We start from the raw sequence: 19433 nt of genomic DNA on the forward strand, positions 1-19433 counted from the left end.
TTAAAAAAAAAAAAAAAAAAAAAATCCAACTTTTGAAAAAACAAAGAAGAGGTGCTTATAGCATGAGTGAGATTTACCAATTAGGAGGCTAGGAACCTTATGAGAATATTTCCAGAGGGTTTTGGTGAGAGAGCAGTTTCAATTTTAAACTTTAATAGCAAAGGTGAAGAAAGAAAACCATGGTACTTGTCACTTTAAACCGGAAATACTGATTGCCTCCAAAGAGAGAAACTGAGTGGCTGGGGAAGGGGGTTACAGTATACTGTTTCATACTTTTAAAGTTTAAAGTTTAAAGACTGCGTGTGTGTGTGTGCCTGTGTGTGTAAAGGCAATGTGTGATATCACTAGTAGCAGAGAAAAATATTTTTAAAATGTGTATGTGCTCACTGTCTAAAAACCTAGGATGCTTATATTTTCCTTCTACAGTACACTTTTTTTTAATAAATTGAGAGATTAACAAAATTAATCCATCTAGGAAATATCTATAGCCTTATTTATTCTTTAGAAGATTTACCCACCCACCCCCAACTCAAAATATAAACTGAACAAAATTTTAGGAACAATCATCTCAAAAATGAAAAGAAGTAAGCAATGTAAAACACGACTTCAGAAATAAAATTTAAGTTTGACAAAAGCTGAAAACCCCTCTGCTGTCTACACTCTGATAAACAACTGTAAATATTTAATGTCTCTTGAAATATGTGAGGCGTTTCAAATGATTTTTACATAAGATAAAGTTACAGAAATAAATGGAAGTGGCTCAGATAAACTAAGTGAGAGATAAGAGGCAAGAACAGGTGGCGCAGATCCTTCCAACCAGGCCCAAATCCAAGGACCACTTTTGATCTCAGTAAGAACTGACAGCAATTCTTGGATAAAATAAATAGATAACATATTACACAATATAATGGAAGTAAAATGTATTAGCACATTACCTTGCCAGAAAACAAAATTTCTAGACTCAGCATGACACGCAGAGATAGGCGGATGGTGGCTGACCTGATGGAAACAAAGGACAGAAAAACAAAAAAATGAATGAACTTTTGTGTCTCATGAAATCCATTCTTTCTCCCCTGCACTGAGATGTAAGAGCGTGCAAGGCTGAACCGAAGGAAAAACTTCTTTAGTTTCCCTCAACAAGTCTGTCCTCAAGAGGGCGCTCCTGATACAGTCAGCTCCCACTTGCTCAAATTGGTCAAGGCTGAGGGGAAGGCCCTTGAACGGAAGCCTCCAGAAGCCTCCGTGGGAGGGCGGCCAGGTGGCGAGTGATGAGGATAGAGACGCATTTTGAAAGACATAAAAATAAAAACGGAGACATGTGAGGACTGCTCACCCATAACATATAATTTGACATTGGCTACCAATGTCAACATCTCTTATTAGCTGTTCTGAAAGTAGCTGCAGATGTTTTAATTAAGATATCAAATAACAAGTATTTTAAATGCAACCCAAAATGTTCTTCCTCGGGCTCAGCCAATTTAACTCTTGAAAACTCTGCATCATAAAGTCCAGCCTCTTTTCAAATCACCTACAAGAAGACCGATGCAAGGTAATTTTTTTAAAAAAGAGTGTTTCTATTAAAAAAAAAAAAAAAAGGTAAACACAATTGTTGAGGAAATGTTAGTCAACTGTTAAGAAAATTTTATTTATTTTTGGTCTAATAAAACTATCTTGAGCAAATAAGTAATCTCATTCCAGAAAAGAGAGTCCCCTGGAGCAGAGACTGCCCTTTGGCAAGGGGTCATTACTCATTTTATTCAGCAGTGAAGAGGCTGAAGAGAAAATGGCTCCTCCCTCTGTTTCCTTATTATCTCAGTCACACTCAGGGAACGTTGAGAGGTGTATATGCTGTCATTCTAATTCAGCACTGGTGAAACCACAGTAATGCTGCCAGGGGTGTTTCCAGAAAGTTCTCTGATGTAGCTGATTCTTAACAGAGGTGTCTTACATTGAGAGTATCTAGCTCAAAGCCTGCACCTTATAAAAGAAGAGACTGAAACCAGAAAGATTAAGTAACATTTCCCAAGCCACACCGATAGTCAGGGAAGAGGTAGAGGTAAGTCCCAGCAGTTTTGGTTTACCTCACTGGTTTTCAAACTTTGCAAAAAAAAAGAAAAAAAAATGTTTTAAGCAGCTGTACAGTTTTCAAACCCATCTTATCAAGAACCCAGAATACTGAGCCCTTGCTTGAGATAAACAGGTGGGGAGGAAGGGAGGGCAGTGGGTGACAAATCCACAGCTGTTCACCTTCCTTGGGACCCTCAGCTGAGGAACATGGTTTGAAAACTACTTCTGTATGCCAGGCCTCCAGCAGGAGGACTGCACAGCTGGGAGGATGTGGTCACACACGCCACACCCAGATGTGACTCATGGGATTACAGCCATACCAGTGTGGGCCAAAGAAAGGTAGAGACAAAGACGTAAATCATGTAGGTATCTTTCAGATTCCTCAATAAACACAAACGCCAGTTGCAATACAAAGCAGGAGACTCAAATCTGCTGCTCTTTGGTTTGTCTTGGTTCCCATGTGCCTCCTAAGAACGTGAGCCCTTCTGTGCCTGTGGGATTTTCAAGGGCAACTTTCACTTCAAGCACTGACTTAGAAACCTAATCCCATAATGTAACTCTCTGATTTCCTTTGATGTTGTCTTTTTTCTTTTTTTGAGACAGGGTCTCACTCTGCCACCCAGGCTGGAGTGCAGGGGCACAATCACAGCCCACTACAGCCTTGACCTCCAGGGCTCAAGTGATCCTCCTGTCTCAGCCTCTCAAGTTGCTGGGACTAAAGGTGTGTGCCACCATGCCCGGCTCATTTTTTCACTTTTTGTAGGGATGGGGTCATGCTATGTTGCCCAGACTGGTCCGGAACTCCTGGCCTCAAGTGATCTTCCCGCCTCAGCCTCCCAAAGTGCTGGGATTACAGGTGTGAGCCACCATATCCAGTTATCTTTTTTAAAAAAATCCTACCACTTGGAGATACCTTATATTAATAAATGCTACATTCTTCTCCTTTTCTTCACTAGCTGTCTCTCGATGAAAACAACAGATAGCTTTGAAACCATGGGATCATATAAAACAAAATCAAGGTGCAGTGGCATAGCCCTGTAATTCCAGCTACTTGGGAGGCTGAGGCAGAAGGATCCCTTGAGCCCAGGATCCAGGAGTTCAAGACCAGCCTGGGCAACATAGTGAGACACTATCTATAATAATAATAACCATTAATCAGCTCAAGACAATCCCCACTCCCCACTTCTCCACCCCACCTGGCATGACCCACTATGAAATGGAAGGAAAGCTATGAAATGTTCCTCTCCCCCATAATGTAAACATATTTTAAAGTGGATTATTATGAAGTAGATTATATTCATCCCACAAAAACAATGTAGCAATGTGGGAGAGGAGCACTATAGCTTTGATGAAGAATTTGGCATCTTTACAGGTATGGCCGAATGTAAACACAGTATATAAAAACCATACGCCTCTTCTGTAATAATTTTAAACCCCATAAAACAGGGATAAATATACTATCCATATGAATTACAAGAGAACCCCTACAGTAAACACACATCTCATAAAAACCCAACCTTGATTTTTTTAAACTATTGTGTTAGATAATGAATGAATGTTTAGCAGATTATGTTTAGATGGGTTCAACACATTTTCTGAATAAGTCTCAACCTTCAAGTATCAGTAACTTTGCTTATTTCTTTATGGCTTACACAGGCCTTTGGGAATGGTTTATTTGGCCCACATTGCTTTTAAGAGTTTTACAAAGCTTTCTGGGGAGATTTACATTGATAGCTTATTATTTTGTATATTTCCTCCTATTTCTGGAGCATCTGCCATGTGCTGCACTAGTGTCTGGGAACGAGGGAAAGGTTTTTGTTGTTCCATGGACCTGGGCCCTGACTGCAGCATCATCTGCTGGCTGTATGACCTTCACAGCTTTTCAGTCCCTTCAGCCTCTGTCACCTCATCTGTGAAATAAGGCTGATTCCACTGATTCGGCCAACTAAAAAAAGAACACATACAAACTGTCCAGGATCATACACTGATGTGGATTAGGCAGAGACTAAGTGAAAATATACTCATTCAAAAGAGACTAAGTGAAAATACACTCATTTAAAAAATCAAAATATAGATTTCTAAAATGAGTGTATTTTCACTTAGTTCTTAGGGCAGCCTTGTATCTTGGTGAGCCTGATTTTATAAATTAGGAAATAGGGGTTCTGGCCAGCAAAGAGCTTCCCCAGTGCCACACCATTAATGAGTGATAAAGGTAGCACTCCAAACCTACGCCATCCTCTTCCAGATCCAGGGCTCGTGTCCCTCCCCAAAGCCAGGACACATCATTAAGGTTCCTTCTCATGGACATTTAGAGAAAAAAAACTTTTGAATTTGACCTTTCCAACCTCAGTCTCGCATATTTCTTTATAAAATGAGGTGCGAGGATCCCTCTTGGCTTCAAAATGCTCTGATTCTCACATCTGCTGTTAATGTCTTCTTTGAATCTTAGCATCAAAGGTGGTGGCGGATGCTGGCCAACTTGAAAAAATTATACAAAGGCTTTGATTAACTTCAATGCCCATGGAAAAAGGTAATTCACAGTTAATCACTTAATCTTTGTTGATGGCAATCTTTCTAAAATCTATTAGAGTAGAGAATAATGAGCAGAATCTAACCTGTCTTTGTTATTGCAGGATTTTGGTTGAGTCTGTATTCTCCTTACATTTTAATTCAGGCAAAAAGGGCAGTAAATGCCTTTGTCTGAACTGACCCAGCCCTGGAAGAGATGCTGTCTGTTAGCCTGTTGAATAAACCCAATTTAGACTTTTTTTTTAAGCATTCTTCCCTATCACGTCCTCTCCAATCAAAGAAGAGCAATTCTTGATTGGTAAGGATGCCCAAGCATTCAAGAAATTAGTACACGTGGTTTTTATTACGCAAGTATTTATATAGTAACACATGTATCTGTCTTTCTTTCTACAAGCCCCAATACAGTTCCCCTGGCAGTTAAGAATTCTGGAAATTTATAATTTATTTATATATCTGAGGCCTTTCTTTACCTTGACCTAATCATTTTTAATTTATGCTTTGAATGCACTTTATATAAGAGGTCAAGGGAGAAGCAGATAGGAAAAGGAGGTATTTTCAGTATTTTTGTACTTTGTAAGTTTTTATTTTTCAGATTTAGAAAAGTAGCCCTTCAATACATCAGTTCTCCCCTGCAACTGCTCCAAGGCATAACTATCCAGTCCTCCTAGGTCCTGATTTCCCTGCAGCAATACAGGGCAATAACGAAAAAGAGGGCAAGTGCCAGGTGAAGAAGTCATCCAGAGAGGGGACCAAGTGGCCATTCTTTCCAGGTCACTCATCAAGTACTTATTGATTGCCTGTGATGTGTCAGGCACCGTCCTAGTCACCAAGGGTAAAAATTCTTACCCTGATGGAATTTATATTTTAGTATGGAAGTGGGTAAGACAAACGACACATAAGCAGCACATAATTTGTCAGTAGAAATTGTGTTAAGGAAAATAAAGCAGGGCATGAGGATGTGGGGACAGTGAGTAGGAGTGCTGGTCAGACAGGGTGGTGGGGCAGGACTCTAATAATGGAAACCTGTGGGGCTGAGAGAAGTTCGGAAGTTAACCCCATGCAGATATCTGAGAGAAGCACGTCCCAGGCAGGGGACACAGCAAAGGCCAATGGCTGGAAAATGCTTGGTATGAAGCAGAAGAAGCAAGGCCAGTGTGGCAGAGCTAAATGAGGAGGCGGGGAAAGTAGGAGAAGTGTCTGAGGGTGAGATTTTCGAGGGCGTTGTGGACCATGGCCAGGACTTTGGATTTTATTCCAAGTGACTTGGGAAGTTGGTGGAGGATTTAGAGCAGCTGCTGCTTCTGTTTTAAGCAGTCACTAGGGCTGCTGGATAAGGAATTAATTGGCTCTGGAAACAGGAGACCAGTAGTGAGTCCTACTGCAATAATCCCAGTCATTGATTTTAGTGGCCTGAGCTAGGTGACCAGCATCACATGGGAGAGAAAGTGAAAATGGCTGGCTGTAGAAGGAAGGCTTCTGAAGGGAGACCCCAGGATTTGCTGATGAGAGGATGTGAACGATGAGAGAAAGAGCTATTAAGGATGATGATGCCAAGAATTCTGGCCTGATTTTGGGGAGAATGCAGATGCCAATTATTTTCCCTTCTCCCATGTTCAGAGTGAATCACTTATCTCATAAACACATGGCCTCTTGCAAAAAATTAAAAAACAAAAACACATTAAGTGCTGACTTGACCTAGAAATGGAGAAAACCACAAAGCAATGGTTTAGTTGTCTCATATTTGATTTATTGCTGGTTTTATTTGAACGGCTTGAATTTACCCTTTGAGTGTCTTTAAGAATTTATCCTTTGACAGTATCTTTACTTATTTAATCAGTAATAAATAACTCTGCTAACTAGTAGATACAAGGACTATTCAGAGGTGACATGAGTGTGCAAGGAGGAAGTGATGGGTGTGGCAAGTATAAGCCTGTCCAAGAATGTATGGACTCAGAGTCCTCCAATAAATAACAGAAAAGGAAGAAAGGCTGAGCCTGTAGAGCAAAAGAAAAGATCTTCATTTCAATCTCTTACATTTTAGTAACTTTTAATAACTGCACTCAGCTTTTCTGACACTGTCAAGGGTATGCAGGTGGGTGGGTAAATGGTTAAAATGAACAATGATCTGGACAACTAAAGTTTCATGTAATTAGGAAAAGCTACTTTTAGACCATAGCTTAATTGCATATCCTTTTAACACCAAACCTTTCCCAAAGGTATGAAAAAAGGAACATAGCCAACTGAAATAAGTTTTCTGACCCATCTATTCCCTTGATGCAGCTCAAAACCAGTGTGTTAGCTCTGCCGGGCAGCAGGAGGACGCAGCAAGCAGGGAATCACCTGCCACAGGATACTTAGTCCCTGACCAGTAAGGAAAGAAGGGAAGTCCTTCCTCTCTGAATTCCTCCTTTCGTGAGTTTATGTAGAAAGCCAAGGTTGAAACGGATTTTTTGGCACAAAGGAAACCTCTGAGAAGGTGGAAGAGCCAGAGGGTCAGAACCTAGGACAGGAATGTCTATGACTCACTCCTGATCGGTCCTCTTTCACAAAGGCCACACCCCTGCCTACCACAGGAGCAGAGAACAAAGTCCTATGTGAGTCTGGAGAGATTTTGCATGGTGAGAACAAACAGCATACACAAAGGGCTGCTTTGTGTGTACTGTACTCCAGTAGCTCTGAGCACAGTCACTGAGTCCACACAAGAGACCCCACAAAGAGTGAGGGGAAAAGGAGGCAGGGATGGAAACAGAGGGGCTGGGTTCTAGCATTTGCTGAGGGGCACTGGGAAGCTCAAATCCTCTAGGCCTTGGTTTTCTCGCCTGTAACTGATCCCTGCCTCACCTTCCACAGAGCGCCGTTTTGGAGATCAAGTAAGATCATGAATGCACGGAGCACTCTACAAATCTAATACTTGTTCTAAGAAAAATTTTTAACAAGAAATGCTTTCTCTGATTTCTGACCACATGAATCATTTTGATGTTGTGGTTTTGGGTCTTTTAGACGAGAAACAATGCAGAGAGGCAAGCTTCGACGGAGTCGAACTCTCAAGCAGCAATGACTTCCACTTGCCTGGCTGCTCACCACCTCGAACATCACATACCCAGCAAATCCACAAGACAACAAAATCAAGGGGCTTGGAAGAGAGAGGCAGCCATCACTTTCCAACTCAGACTGTTGTCTAGAAAACTCAGAAGAAAAGCCAAGCTGTTTCTTGCCAGGACCTTAAGCTTGGAGATACAATTTCCATCATCATCCTCCTTAGAAAAAAATTCCACCCAAAAATATTCATTCGGGGGGCTTGCCCAGTTTATTATACTAGTCATCCAGAAACCTGTACTCATTGTAGAGAGGCACAAGAAAACAAACCTCTAAGCCATGAGAGCTTAAGTATATCAATGACACATAATGGACAAGGGCGGAGTCATGCTGTCTCCATCAAGGTAGACTGTCTCCTGGGCTGGAGGCAGAAAGAGCCATACCAGGTACCAGCAGGAAACAGAATAAATGCTCTGGCACTCTCTTCAGATGTGTTAAATTAGAATAGACAACGTCGGGAGAGGGAAAGAGGGGTACTGAGCTGATAGGCTCCTGCTGGCCAGGGAAAGGGAGGCCCTGGCCCTACACCCTTCCCACTTCTAGGGCAGAGGACTGCCTGGTGTACTGAATCAGATAGCTGCATCTTCACACTGTACGCTCACTTAGGATTCTCATTGGCTTCCCAAGTAATCTGCCTACGGGAAAATCATACCTAGTCACACTGGACAATGCTTTCTGATCCCCATAGCAGGTCTACTTTTCACAGTAAATGCATTTAGTAGCATTCTAGTTTATATACATCAGTCTCTTGTAAGCTTAGTGTGAATTTATCCCTGAGAGACTCATCCATTCTTAGGTATATTAAAATAACCAACTATCTGCAGCCATCAGGCTAAATTCCAGACAGATGAAGCAGCTCCATGATGATCAGGACTGGTGGTATGACCACGGTGAAGCCAGCTGTGAGAACTCCTGGCTGACTGACAGCCATTTTCTGTCAGAGACTCACCAGTGACATCAAGTCCCCTTCAAACTACTTGTACTAGAAGTGGAGATATAGCATATCTTATTTGAACATAAGAAAGTATATATTATAGATATATGCCTTTCTAGTTTTCTTTCATCAAGTCATTCCTCAGCCTCCTCTCTGCCTTGTCAACACTCCTCTTACTATTCTTTTCCCTTTTTTTTTGAAATGGAGTCTTGCTCTGTTGCCCAGGCTGGAGTGCAGTGGTGCGATCTCGGCTCACCGCATCCTCCACCTCCCAGGTTCAAGTGATTCTCCTGCCTCAGCCTCCTGAGTAACTGGGATTATAGGCATGTGACACCACACCTGGCTAATTTTTTGTATTCTTAGTAGAGATGGGGTTTCACCATGTTAGCCAGGCTTGTCTCGAACTCCTGACCTCAAGTGATTCACCTACCTCAGCCTCCCAAACTCTTACTATTCTTAACACTTTATATTAAAAGGCATTGTAGGCCAGGCGTGGTGGTTCATGCCTGTAATCCCAGCACTTTGGGAGGCCAAGGCGGGCGGATCCCATGAGGTCAGTTTGCGACCAGCCTGGCCAATATGGTGAAATGCCATCTCTATTAAAAATACAAAACTTAGCTGGGCATGGTGGCACAAGCCTGTAGTCCCAGCTACTCGGGAGGCTGAGGTGCAAGGATCACTTGAACTGGGAGGCAGAGGTTGCAGTAAGCCAAGATTGTGCCACTGCACTCCAGCCTGGGCGACAAAGTGAGACTCTGTCTGAAAAAAAAAAAAAAAAAAAAAAAAAAAAGGCATCATAGAAGTTCCCACTAAATATAAGAGCAATAGCCATTTACTGAATATTTCCATCAGTGTATTATTTTGTTTAAGCCTTACTACAACCTATTAGTCAAACATTATCATTCCTAATTTACAGATTTTTTTTTTTAAAAAAAGGAAGGCTCAGAAAGTTGAAGGAACTTACATAAGGTCACACATGGAGCAAATTGTGGAGTTAAGATTTGAAGCAGGCAGGTCTGTACATCCTACACCCAGCACATTCTAAACTACTAACAATAACCAGTTCTCTTTCTTGCTTATTTCATGGAACTAAATGCTAAGTTATGTAACCCTCTTTCTGTCTTTGTGCACATGTGCCCAGGAGCTCTGATTTCTCCCCCCTGTGCCACCATCGGAAATACACAAACAGATCTTGAATTTGGCCCTGTCCCACCAGGGCTCAGAGGACTGAAGCTCAACTTTACACAGCTAAAGTTACTATTCTTTTCTTATAGCTATTCATCCTGTCCTGATTGTCTGCTGTAGTTTGAGGCTATTTTTGGCCTTTATTTTTTCACAAGAGTGCATATGATACCATGGAAACCAAGTTATATTTTCATTTATTCTCATTCTATTTTAGGTTCAGTATTTAAATAACCCAGATGAATTCTGAATCACACAGATTATCTTATCCCCTTTAACTACTGATTTAACTCCCTACTTCCCCAGTGTTAGTCCATGTTTAATTTCTTGTTTTAGCTTCTAACTGGCAAGCTACTGACAGTGTGCTTTGGGTTACTGTATATTCACTTTCCTTTGAGTTCCAGAGAACACTCCTTATCATTTACAGTTAAGATAAGCACTATCATCATAAGTCTCTCAGCCAACCCACGCTTCCCCTCCTCTCCCTGTAGTGCAAATCCATTGATAAAGAGAGCAGCAAGATAAAAGAATATTTTAGCAATCCACCCCCCACTTTCTCCTCAGTTCTCTAAGAACTAGGGGGTGAGAAATGTACAGAAGCAATGATGTTTAACGTCCCTAGGGATTTAGGGATATACAGAGAGTGGACGTGTTTGATTGCTACCTTAACAAGGTGGGAGAGGGTGTATTTTATTTTTTAAATTTGTTATAATTTTAATAAAATTTCTTTCTGCATATCTTAGAGGTTTTTTTAAAAATTTCAATATGTATACACTCTATTTTAGGTAAATAATCCCCTGTTGACAAGCATTTTAGATGTTCCCAAACTATGCTGGCATGCATCAATAATGACAGCAAACACTCCTATAACATGTATCTTCATGTCTCAGATGCTGCTCCAAGTGCTTTGCAGACAGTGTCTCATTGAATCATCACAAAACCATGTGAGGTACATATAACTGTCATCCTCTCCACTCTCAAGAGCAAACTAAAGCACAGAGAAGCTATGTAACTTGACTTGGGTTATCATGCTAGTAAGAGGTAGAACTGAGGTAGGATGGATCCTGGGCTGTCTGAAGCCTGAGTATTACTCTATGCTACTTCTATGGCAAGAGTGTGATGGAACCTTAGGCTGCATGAGTACAAGGTTGTGCATCCATCAGATGAGGGCAGGGACTCCTGTCCGGACCCCTCACCCCCCACCCCACTGCAATATCCTAGCACCTGGAACAGTGGCAGGCACATGGTGTACGTTCTAGAAATAATTTATTGATGCGAACGAATAAATAAATGAATGAATGATTCCTCTCAAATCAAAATTGAGAATAACGCATTTATCTGGCGCTACCCACTCTGCTGGGGGCATTCGTGCTCTGGAATAATGATGTCACTGTGTTAGGGAGCAATGTTAAACCTCTAAATTGAAGTTTGGGCCAACATTCATCCTTTCAAAATTCCTTGTGCTAATGATTTTAAAGAGAAAGGACACCGGCAATGCATGTAGCCAAGCAAGTGTGCAGAATTACGGGTGGTACCTTTATGCCCCTGGGTCGTGGCTTGGCTTCAGTGGAAGGGAAATCGATCCCTCCCTTTATGTTGAAAAGCACTGTAATTATCTCGGCTGCTTTGAAGCCAGTGAAAGGTGGAAGATAAATATTTCAGAAGCACATTTAATGGGAGACATAAGCAACCCCTCCCAACAAGCAAAAAAGGGTGTACATCTACCTGTTCTGAAAAAAACTGGAAGCCCTTGTCCTCCCGAATACATTCATATGTTTCTCCAAGAACCGGATTAAATGGCTTGCTTCCAGCTCGGTAGTAGCTAGATGCATACGCTGATATGGCAAAGGCTGCCACATATACCTAAGGACAAGAGAAAAGAACTTTGTCATTTCCGTGTCACCAAGAGCTTTATTGTTCACAAAGAACTAAACAAAATAAAACCTCTATGATTTTCTTTCAGAAAGCCAAAGATTTGTCTTTGGTTGTTTTTAAACAACATAGGTTTAAAATTGTAGGTTTAAATAATGTTTATCTGGGCCCCAAAACAAATTAACCCAATGTTTTAAAGCTGTCCGTTTATCTTGATGCCTAAAAGTTGGGAGATGCTATAAAGACGATGACATTTCTAAACTGGACTACACTGTTTCTGGAAACTGTTAAGCTGAGTCCAGTACTTTTAAGCCTGACAGTATCTGAGGATCCTAATATGGTGCTAAGGCTTCAGGGGTGGAGTGGGGAAAGAGTATTAAAAAAGGAGTGTTAAAAAATCCCTCCAAAACTCAGGAATCAGCATCATAAATTTAACCATTCAAAATGTGGTATTATAGAAACCAAAACATTCATTTTGACCAAAGAAAATCTGTGAGTCATTTCCTAAGCCTGGGAAACAAGCCACAGGATATAGTGACTTTAAAGTTCTGCTTTTTTGGGAGGAAAAGTGAAACATCAAAAAAAAAAAAAAATTAAAATAAAGAGAGGAAGGAAGAAAAACTTTACGTGAACACGAAGTGAACAAACTCTCTGGGCAGCCCTTACTGTGAGGTCTTGGCGTCTTTAGCAATTCCCCGTCAGGGCATCAGGGAGGCACATTACCTTCTTTGTCTCTTCTTCCATGTGTGTAACAACAGTTAAGCCTAAGCAGGGATGTCCAATTTTCCTTTCTAATGTCAGGTAGTAACAATCTCAAGATTTCTTCTTCTCGCACATTTCATGCAGTTTCTTATACTGAAGAAGAGCTGAGTGCCTTTCATAAATGCTCACTAGTCACATAACCTTCTGCTAAATTTTTGGTGTTGCCTGTAATAGGGACCACCTCACCACCTCATGCTATAGAATTCTCTAGAGCAGCTGGATGGCTTATAAAAATCAGCTATACTCGGCTGGGTGCAGTGGCTCACGCCTGTAATCCCAGCACTTTGGGAGACCGAGGCAGGTGGATCTGCTTGAGCCCAGGAGTTCAAGACCAGCCTGGACAACATGGCGAAACCTCTTCTCTACAAAAAAAATACAAAAGACGTAGCTGGGTGTGGTGGCACATGCTTGTGGTCCCAGCTGCTTGGGAGGCAGAAGTGGGAGGAATAATTGAGCCCAGGAGGTCGAGGCTGCAATGAGCCGTGATTGCACCACTGCACTCCAGCCTGGGTGACAGAGCAAGACCCTGTCTCAAAAAAAAAAAAGAAAAAAAAAAAGAAGGGCCAGGCGCGGTAGCTTACACCTGTAATCCCAGCACTTTGGGAGGCCGAGGTGGGCAGATCACAAGGTCAGGAGTTCAAGACCAGCTTGATCAACATGGTGAAACCCCACCTCTACTAAAAATACAAACATTAGCCGGATGTGGTGGCACGCGCCTGTAATCCCAGCTACTCAGGAGGCTGAAGTAGGAGAATCACTTGAATCTGGGAGGTGGAGGTTGCAGTGAGCCGAGATTGTGCCACTGCACTCCAGCCTGGGCAACAGAGAGAGACTCTGTCTCAAAAAAAAAAAAAAAAAAAAAAAAGAAGAAAAAATCAACTACACTCAAGTCAGTCCTACTTGTGACTGCCTGTGTTCTTGAAACCTGGGTGTCTGTTCCTCTCCCTGCTTCTCCACATTGGTGACCTGTGAAACAGTACAGCCACACTGTGTATGGAATGCTGAATCAACCCTTAATCACCTTCACCATGTAAAATAGAACACAACCGATGAAAGAACCTAGTGCCATTCATGATGTTGTGGGGAAGACAGAGCGAAGGGGAGGCAGAAGGAAGCACTCTCCCTGTGGGTTGGTGGCATGAGGGAGAGTCCAGGCAGGGGCATAAGCAGACCTGCAGGACAGTAAACAAAACCCATGAGATAAGACTCCTGCTCAGTGGTTATGTTGGGGATGAGAAGCCTCTCGGCAGAAGGAAGCACTCTCCCTGTGGGTTGGTGGCATGAGGGAGAGTCCAGGCAGGGGCATAAGCAGACCTGCAGGACAGTAAACAAAACCCATGAGATAAGACTCCTGCTCAGTGGTTATGTTGGGGATGAGAAGCCTCTCCTCAAACCTCTGCTCAAGGTCAATTACACTGATCAATCAGCTGAATATCCTAAGGGTCTCTAAATTGCCACAGCATGAAACATCTTTAAGAAACTTTCATCCTCAAAGCCAATCATTTCCTTTAAAGAAAAGAGCTGTCCACAAATGCTGACTTTCAACACTTGCTTAGAAGCTATTTCTAGAAGATTTGCCTTCCTTTTATTCAGCAAAAATTATCTGGGGACAAGTAACAAAGAAGAGTTTAAAAAATACAGCTTGTTTTTGTCTCCTACCCTGATTATCAGTAACAAGAAAGAAAGTCTCTTGGGCCAGGTACAGTGACTCACACCTGTGATCCCAGCACTTTGGGAGGCCAGGGCAGGAGGGTTGCTTGAGCCTAGGAGTTCGAGGTTGCAGTGAGGTAGGACTGCACCACTGCACTCCAGCCTGGGTGGCAAAGACCCTGACTCAAAAAAAGAGAAAGTCTCTTTGATAGGGGAGGCCCTGGAGACTGGGCAGAATGACTATGGGATATCCCTCTCAGACAGCAGTTAAGATTCCCCCTTAATCTTCAAATCATTGAAGTAATGATGTTTTAATGAGCGCTAGAACTGCAGAATGCTTAGAATGTAGAAAATAACAGCATTCTCTATCAATGGGGAGTGTCGGCAGGGCTAGGTCTGTGAAGCCGAGGGGGCACTCCAATTCCAATGTAGCCAATTGGCAAATGCCCAGGAGAGAGACTCTGCATTTGGGGGACACTGCTGTCCCAGCATCCCATAGAGACAATGACCTTACTGCTCTAAGGTCACTGAATATGAGGAAGCAAAAAGCGGTACAGACACCCACGTTCAAGAACAAAGTTAGTCACAGTCATAGAGAGGGCTGATCTGCCCAGAGTCTTGCCCTTTGGGTACTCCCTTCCCAATCTCCCTACCCATGAGATGGGGGAAAGATGAGAAATACTTGGAAGCCCTTTTAAAAGCCAGCATGCTGTGACTGGAGCTGATGCCCAGTAGGGAAGAGAAGGCTTTTCTATGATTTTTTTTAAGTACTCTATAAAATAAGAGGGAGAGAGAAAAAAAGAATATTTCTGATGTGAAAACCTCCTCTTGTGAACTTTATTTTCCAAAAACCTAGGAGCTGATGGGACAATTCCAGAAATAAACACAAACATTCTCAGGGGAAACTTACCCTGGATGAGAAAAACAGCTCGAGAAATTAAATTCTGTCCACCCAGGGAAGTAAAAATAAACATGCAGACAGCCCTAAAGACATGTTTTCCAGCCGGGCACATCGCAACAATCAGCCAGAAGGCTTCTGGAGAAAGAGGAAGCACAAACCCACAGAACAGAACTGCCCCAGGCACCAAGTGCCATGGAGAAGCACCCCAACCCCGTCTCCAAATCCTCACAAGGTGACTGGAAACAGCCAGGCGGAGGAAGCCAGACAGCTCTGAGTAATGAACCTGTTTAAGGAACAATCAAAATGAAACCGGAGGGAACAGGGGCTGTCTCTCTGATGGGCCCCGTGAATGGCCTTGTGGCTTGGGGACCGAGGCTGGACAGTGGCAAGGGAAGGCTGACTCCTCACCATCCTTTCCAGGGGGCTGGGAATCTGCGTGGCCTTGTCCAGGAGCTCGCTGTACTCCAGCTCCTCGCAGAGCCTCTGCAGCGTGTTCAGGGGCTCGTTCAGCTCCACCGGCATGGCCACCTTGGACAGGTCCTTCCCGATGTTGTTCCTCAGGATGTTCCACAGGCTGATGTTACTGCTGCTTGGGCAGGGCGCCGGCAGGCACGTTCTTCTCCGAGACTTCGCTTCCCGACCACTATCAAGGACAGGCCCTGAAAAGGAAAGAGGCCTGGTTGTCTCTATAAAGCCTTTCATTTTATTCTATTATTTTTAATCCACGAATAAAACCTTATGTAGCAAGTAGTCAATGTTACTATTAAACTCAGTTGTGCAGAGTATGGCTGGAAGTCAGAAAATCGGCAAAAGAATTCTGAGCAATTAAATACCAAAAATGACACACACTAAAACCCATCGACTTTATTCACAGGGAAGACCTTGAATTGCTCCTCAAAACCTAGTTCCTCATAGCTCATACACACTTAGAATAAAACTGGAAATTGGATTTCTATGCCTATAGTTGCTTATTGTTTATAAAAACTTGTAAACTTTTTAAAAAATCACTTTAAATTCTGGTAAAACAATTGTGTTTATTACAGGAAAACTATAAAGGAAATAATGGTCATTTCATTGCTCCACCACCCCAAAATAGCAGCCATTTATATATTAGAGTATCTTCATTTCGTGTTTTCTCCATTTGTGTTGTTCATACTGTATACATATTTTATATTCTGCTTGTTCAGCTAACAGAGTATTTTTCCATATTATTTAAAATTTTTCTGAAACATCAGTTTTTGCTCAATATCACTAATCATTAGAGAAATGCAAATCAAAACCACAATGAGATATCATCTCATACCAATCAGAATGGCAATTACTAAAAAGTCAAAAAATAACATGCTGGTGAGGCTGCAGAGAAAAGGGAATACTTATACACTACTGGCGGGAATGTAATTAGCTCAGCCATTGTGGAAAGCAGTTTGGCAATTTCTCAAAGAACTTAAAACAGAACTGCCATTCAACTCAGCAATCCCATTACTGACTATATACCCAAAGGAATATATATTGTTCTACCATAAAGACACATGCACGTGTATGTTTATCACAGCACTATTCCCAACAGCAAAGACATGGAATCAATTTAAATGCCCATCAACAGTAGACTAGATAAAGAAAATGTGGTATATATACACCATGGAATACTGTGCAGCCATAAAAAAGAATGGGATCATAGCCTTTGCAGCAACATAGATGGAGCTGGAGGCCGTTAACTAAGCAAACTAACACAGGAAGAGAAAACCAAATGCATGTTCTCACTTGTAAAGGGGTACTAAACGTTAGTTCACATGAACATAAAGAAGGGAACCATAGACACCAGGGCCTACTGGAATGTGGAGGGTGGGTGGAGGGTGGGTAGTGGGTGAGGATCAAAAACCTACCTATTTGGTGCTATGCTTATTACCTTGGTGATGAAATAATCTGTACAGCAACCACCGTGACATGCAATTTACCTATAGAACAAACCTGCACGTGTACCCCTGAACCTAAGAGTTTTTTTAATAAATCATTTTTAAAGACTGTAAAATATTTTTTGCCTATATCTTTATTTTCTTAGGATATGAAGAAGCGGGATTACTATGTCAACAACTCTGAATGTTGTTAGACTTCTGATTCACATGATCAGACTGCTTTTCAAAAAGGCTGCCCCCAACTTCCCCATTTATCGGCAGCAGATGTGAACATCCATCTCCTGAGGCCTCTTCAGGCTTGTCATTTTCATTTTTAATTTCTGTCAAATTGTCAGGTGGACAGTGTAACCACCTTGTTTTAGCTTACATTAAAAGATTTCCTGTGTGGTTTGGAGTGCTTTCATGAGCACTTCTTCTTTGCTGAATTGTCTGCCTTCCTATTTATGTATTAACACCATACTCTCTTGTTTTATATTTGTTTTACAATTCAATCCCCACTTGGTATTTACCTTTAAATTTGGCCCATGGAGTATTTTGATGAATGAAACATATTTTAGGTATGCCAATCTATCAATCTTTTCCTTCGTTTCATGCTCTGAAATTCCTATCCTCCACTGTGCCTGTTTTCAAATGAAATCTCTTGCATATTATTTTTATTTATATATCAATAAACATACTTTATTGATATATATTTTATTAAGCATATATATTTAACATTTACTTATTATAAAGCCAATCACTGATAAAGGGGCTGCTCTGATGAACAGAAACACATGAAAACAGGGCCACACTGTGCATCTCATGTTAATCTAATCATCCAATTAACTTCTGAATTTGTTTTGCTTTTTTAAAATTAATTTTTTTTGAGACAGGGTCTTGGTCTGTTGCCCAGGCTGGAGTATAGTGGCATAATCTTGAGTCACTGCAGCCTCTGCCTCACTGGCTCAAGCAATCTTCCTGCCTCAGCCTCCCAAGTAGCTGGGACCACAGACGCACACCAACATGCCTGGCTAATTTTTTGTATTTTTGTAGAGATGAGATTTTACTATGTTGCCAAGGCTGATCTCAAATTCCTGAGCTCAAGTGATCCACCCACCTCAGCCTCCCAAAGTCCTGGAATTACAGGTGTGAGCCACCACGCCCAGCCTGTTTTAGTTGCTTAATATGGGTAAATACAACATAGGTAAGTAGCTGCAAATGGCAGTTTTAAAATTAATTAATTAAATATTGAGATAGGGTCTTTCTCAACAGGGTCACTCAGGCTGGAGTGCAGTGGTATGATCATAGCTCACTGTAACCTCGAACTCCCGGGCCTAAACAATTGCTCCACCTCAGTCTCCTGAGTAGCTCAGACTACAGACATGCTACACCACACCTGGCTAGTTTTTGTATCTTTTTTTAGAGACAGGATCTTGCTATGTTGTGCAGGCTGGTCTCAAACTCTTGGCCTAAAGCAATCCTCCTGCCTCAGCCTCCCAAAGTGTTGGGATTACAGGTGTGAGCCACTGTGCCTTGCCTGTAGTCATTTTTGAAAACAATTTTTCATGTAGTCTCAAAAAATTTTCTTTGATTACACTAATCTGAATTTTGAAAGAGTGCTACTCCACTGCCATCATCACCACCAATACTACTAACAGCTAACACATATCTTGCATTTTATTCTGTGACAGGCAGTCTTCTAAGCAGTTCACATGCATTATTCCTACTTATCCTATGTAACTACCACTTGTGGTAAACAGTATTATTATCCCCATTTCACAGATGAAGAAAATGAGGCATAGAGGAAGTAAGTATCTGGTCCTAGAACACACAACCACTGAGTGGCAGAGCTGGGGCTAACCAAGGAAGTCTGGTCCCTTAATCCGTATTCTTAAACACTTAACTTCCCCCAAGTACCCAGCATAGAGACAGGTCCTAATATGTGCCCAGCAACATTGTGGGGAAGAAATTAATAGGAAACACTCTAAAAACCTCATGTTTACTATAAACTCAAAGAATAACAGTGTAGCAAGACCTTGGTCCTAACATAGGCAAAATGATGATATGAAATGTAAAGGTTATTTCTGTATCCAATCTTTTCAGTAGAGTATTGATGCTTAGAAATATAATCTCCCCCAACCCCTGGGAATGTCTGTAAAGAACTAGGGGACACACATTTCTAGTATTCAAACACTGACAAAGAAGAAAACTGGGTTTTGCCCAGTGTTTGTTCAAGAAAGGCAATGTAGACCAGGCAAGGTGGCTCATGCCTATAATCCCAGCAATTTCGGAGGCTGAGGGGGGCAGGTTACTTGAGGCCAGGAGTTCAAGACCAGCCTGGCCAACATGGTGAAACCCTGTTTCTATTAAAATACAAAAAATTAGCTGGGCATGATGGTGCGTGCCTGTAATCCTAGCTACTCGGGAGGCTGAGGCATGAGAATTGCTTGAACCCAGGAGACAGAGGTTGCAGTAAACCGAGATCGCACCACTGCACTCCAGCCTGGGCAACAGAGTGAGACCCTGTCTTCACACACAAAAAAGGGCA

General features: G+C 41.9%; 1 protein-coding gene across 12 annotated transcripts in view; it reads right to left on the reverse strand.

The window, feature by feature from the left end:
* The window catches only part of OSBPL3 (oxysterol binding protein like 3), a 185170-nt gene that overhangs the window by 22691 nt on the left and 143046 nt on the right, over window positions 1-19433 (reverse strand). For all 12 annotated transcript variants that reach the window (XM_003807926.5, XM_003807924.5, XM_034963825.3 and 9 more), the window contains 3 exons: window positions 15402-15652; window positions 11534-11671; window positions 936-999 (listed from right to left, as the gene is read on the reverse strand). In XM_003807926.5, coding sequence (XP_003807974.2) covers window positions 936-999; window positions 11534-11671; window positions 15402-15652 — 453 coding nt within the window. The remainder of the gene's footprint in view (window positions 1-935; window positions 1000-11533; window positions 11672-15401; window positions 15653-19433) is intronic.

Source organism: Pan paniscus, chromosome 6 (genome assembly GCF_029289425.2).
Source record: "Pan paniscus chromosome 6, NHGRI_mPanPan1-v2.0_pri, whole genome shotgun sequence".
NCBI classification, from domain to species: domain Eukaryota; kingdom Metazoa; phylum Chordata; class Mammalia; order Primates; family Hominidae; genus Pan; species Pan paniscus.